The 3,574-nt window shown below is 30.8% G+C and overlaps 1 protein-coding gene across 1 annotated transcript; it reads left to right on the top strand.

Annotated features, from left to right (window-relative positions):
- The first annotated feature begins 2,456 nt into the window (after positions 1-2,456).
- On the top strand, positions 2,457-3,244 carry LOC110277565 (zinc finger BED domain-containing protein RICESLEEPER 1-like). Its single transcript, XM_052257715.1, has 2 exons — positions 2,457-3,090; positions 3,183-3,244. The coding sequence occupies exons 1-2, from the start codon at positions 2,457-2,459 to the stop codon at positions 3,242-3,244; spliced, it is 696 nt and encodes a 231-aa protein (XP_052113675.1).
- The last annotated feature ends 330 nt before the right edge of the window (positions 3,245-3,574 follow it).

Below are 3,574 nucleotides of genomic sequence, written 5' to 3'. Positions count from 1 at the left end.
CTATTCTACTTTTAAGCACAGTACCAGTTGCTTTCTTATTACAAATGGAACTTTGTTATAATGTTCATATGGCAATTTAAGTCTTGAGACGAAATTTGTCTATAAACTGCAGCAAAATGTCCCAAACATGGTTTATCTTATAAGTTCCATGGTATTATTTTTTCTTAGAAGATAAGTTATGTGTGTGGGGTTACACCAAGTGGATTTGAATTTAATCATGTTTGTAATTAGACCACTTACATCCAAATCTTTTTCAATTTTTTCACATAAAGTTTTCTGAGTTTTTATCTTTTGCTATTGAACTGTCCTCCGTATAAGATAATCTTCCTGTTAGAACTTCTACAACCTTAATCCATTGATTCCAAAATAACTCATGGTGATAATTCACCTTCTTCTGCACAATAAGTGCTATATTAACTTTTCTAATGTATTTGTTCATCACCCGATTGTCCGGTGTGTAGACACATCCAATGTAAAATCATCATCTATGCAAATACAATATTAAGCTTTTTTATTTTGTTGGTTTTATTACTGACCAATATTTACATTCATACTTAGTTCAATTTCAATTGCACGTGTATCAAGTATTCAGAAGCACAATAAAACATAGCACCAAAAGAGTTAAAATGATGCTAAACCTCTGTTATATGCAGAAGTTGTTGTGTTCTATTTTTTTGTTAAGAAAATTTGCTCATGGTGTTCTGTTTTAATTAAGGAAATATGCTGTTATATGCAGAAGTTGTTGTGTTCTATTTTCTTTGTTAATGAAATATGCTCATGGTGATCTGTTTTAATTAAGGAAATATGTTGTTATATGCAGAAGTTGTTTTGGCTCATGGTGTTATGTTTTCTTTGTTAAGAAAATATGCTCATGGTGTTCTATTTTAATTTTGATTTTATTATGACTTTGTAATTTTGATTTTAATTTTATTGATATAGGTATTTTCGAATTACTTCATGACTAGTAATGCTAGAGAAGACACACAAAGCAACAGTGTTGCTCTTAATGATAATGAAATTGAAGTTCAAAGTAATGCTAATCCAACTTCAGAAACTCCACAAGCAACGTATGATATCTTAACTCGAGAAGGATCAACTCCTAATGAAGGTGACAATAAGACTCATGTTAAGAGTTCTTATTGGGAGTATTTTGATCTTTTGAAAGTTGAAGGTGAATGGAAGGCGAAATGCAAGTTTTGCAAGACTGTGCTTAGTGTAAATTCGAGGAATGGTACCAAGTCAATGAGGAACCATGTGGATCGATATTGTAAGAGAATAAAGGTGGCAAACTCTAGGCAATCATCAATTGTTGAATCATTGTCAAAACAATCACAAAAGCAAAAAGTGAATAAAGATGGTTTTGTGTTTGATCCTTCATTTACAAGAAAATGTGTCGCCGAAATGATTATTTTGCATGAGTATCCTATGAGTTGTGTGGACCACCATGGTTTGAGGCGAAATTTTGCTTCAATGCAACCAACATTTAAAATGCCTAGTCAAAACACTATTAAAAAAGACATCTTGAAGATGTATGGGGACGAGAAGCGGAAGTTAACTGTTCAACTAGATGAAAATGATAGTAGAGTTGCAATAACAAGTGACATGTGGACTTCCAACCAAGAAAAAGGATACATGATTGTCACGGCTCACTATATTGATAGTTCGTGGAAGTTGCATATGCGCATATTGAGGTACTTTAACAATTTTATAAACTTTTATACATTGTATTGTTTTCATATGTTGAGCTTCGTTAATCTAAAAATGCATGCATGTTTGTTAATCTTTTCAACTTTTGTTATGTTCCTTGTCCCCATACAAGTGAAGTTCTCACTAAAACGTTGATGAAAATATTGTTAGAATAGAACATTGATAGAAAATTATCCACTGTTACATTGGATAACTGTTCTACTAATAATGCTATGGTAGATAGAGTGTTGGGGCGTTTAGATTCTTCATTCTTGATGTTGGGGGGTAAATTGTTACATATGCGTTGCTGTGCTCATATATTAAACTTGATTGTGAAGGATGGCTTAAGTATTGTTAAGGAAAGTATAGAAAAGATTCGTAGTAATGTATTGTATTGGACTGCAACACAGAAAAGGAACGAAATTTTTGTGAGTTTGTGTGCTAAAACAGCGATCTTATTTACTAGAAAATTAGTTCTTGATTGCCCAACTAGATGGAACTCAACTTATTTGATGTTAAAAACTGCTTTGTTGTATAAAGCTGTCTTTCCTAGGTTAAGGCAGAAAGAACCCCATTATAAAATTGTGCTAAGTAATGAGGAGTGGGAACTTGCGAAGGAAATATGTGATAGATTGAAGTTGTTTTATGATGTTACTCAACTGTTTTCTGGGTCTAAATTTCTGACTGCTAATCTTTATTTTACTCTGATTTGTAAAATAAAAGTGTCATTGGATGAATGAAAAATTTCTACTAATCCGTTAATTGCTAATATGGCATCTAACATGAAGAAGAAATTTGAAAAGTATTGGGATGAAATTCATGATATTATGGGTGTTGCTGCTGTTTTAGACCTTAGGTACAAGATGGTTGGGGTTGAGCTTCAATTTGAAAAAATGTATCCAGATCCAACAGAATGCTCCAAGCAAGTTGATAGAATTCATCAGTTGTGTAATGAGTTGGTTAATGAATACACTCAAAAAATGAGTTCTGATGTGTCATATGTCGGTGCTAGTATTGGTGTTGGTACAAAAGAAAGTAATGAAAGTGGAAATGCAAGTTTATTTGGGGGTGATGATTATATGGTGTATCTTAAAAGAAGAAAAATGACAAGGAGTTCATATGTGAATGTTGAGTTAGATCATTATCTTGAGAAGGAAATTCATCCTCCAAATGATCCTAACTTTAATGTTTTGAAATGGTGGAAGAACAATCACATGAAATTTAAAGTTCTTGCAAAAATAGCTAAGGATATATATGCTATTCCGGTGTCCACTATTGCATCTGAATCTGCTTTTAGTACAAGTGGTCGTATAATTTCTCCTCATCGCGCAAAGTTCAAACAAGACATAATTGAAGTTTTGATGTGTGGCCAAAGTTGGTTGTGGGCACCTTTGGGAAGTAAAGGTGATATATTGATTAATCTTCATTTATGTTAATTTTTTACATAGTAATTAGTACCAATTAATTTGTTAATTGTTATCTTCTTTTATTTTCAGGTTTAAATCTTGATTTGCAAACTTTTAATGATGATGAAGATGTTGAAAGTGATCAAGAATAAGGGTTGAAGATCATTTTATATCTAATATTGTAATTTCTTTATTACAGTGTTAAATTTGTAGTGATGTAACAATTTTTTTTAATTTCAAGTTATTTTAGCTAATGACATTGTATGAATTTTATGTTTGTATTTTAAATTGTCTATGAATTTTAAATTTTTGTCTTAATTTAAATATGAGTAATTTTTTTATTATGGTGTTAAATTTGTAGTGATCTAACAATATTTTTTTTTAATTTCAAGTTATTTTAGCTAATGACATTGTATGAATTTTATGTTTGTATTTTAAATTGTCTATGAATTTTAAATTTTTGTCTTAATTTAAATATGAAT

Source organism: Arachis duranensis, chromosome 2, assembly GCF_000817695.3.
Source record: "Arachis duranensis cultivar V14167 chromosome 2, aradu.V14167.gnm2.J7QH, whole genome shotgun sequence".
In the NCBI taxonomy this organism is placed as follows: Eukaryota; Viridiplantae; Streptophyta; class Magnoliopsida; order Fabales; family Fabaceae; genus Arachis; species Arachis duranensis.
The sequence above is the reverse complement of the archived record's forward strand: the minus strand, read 5'-3'. Positions and strand labels throughout refer to the sequence as shown.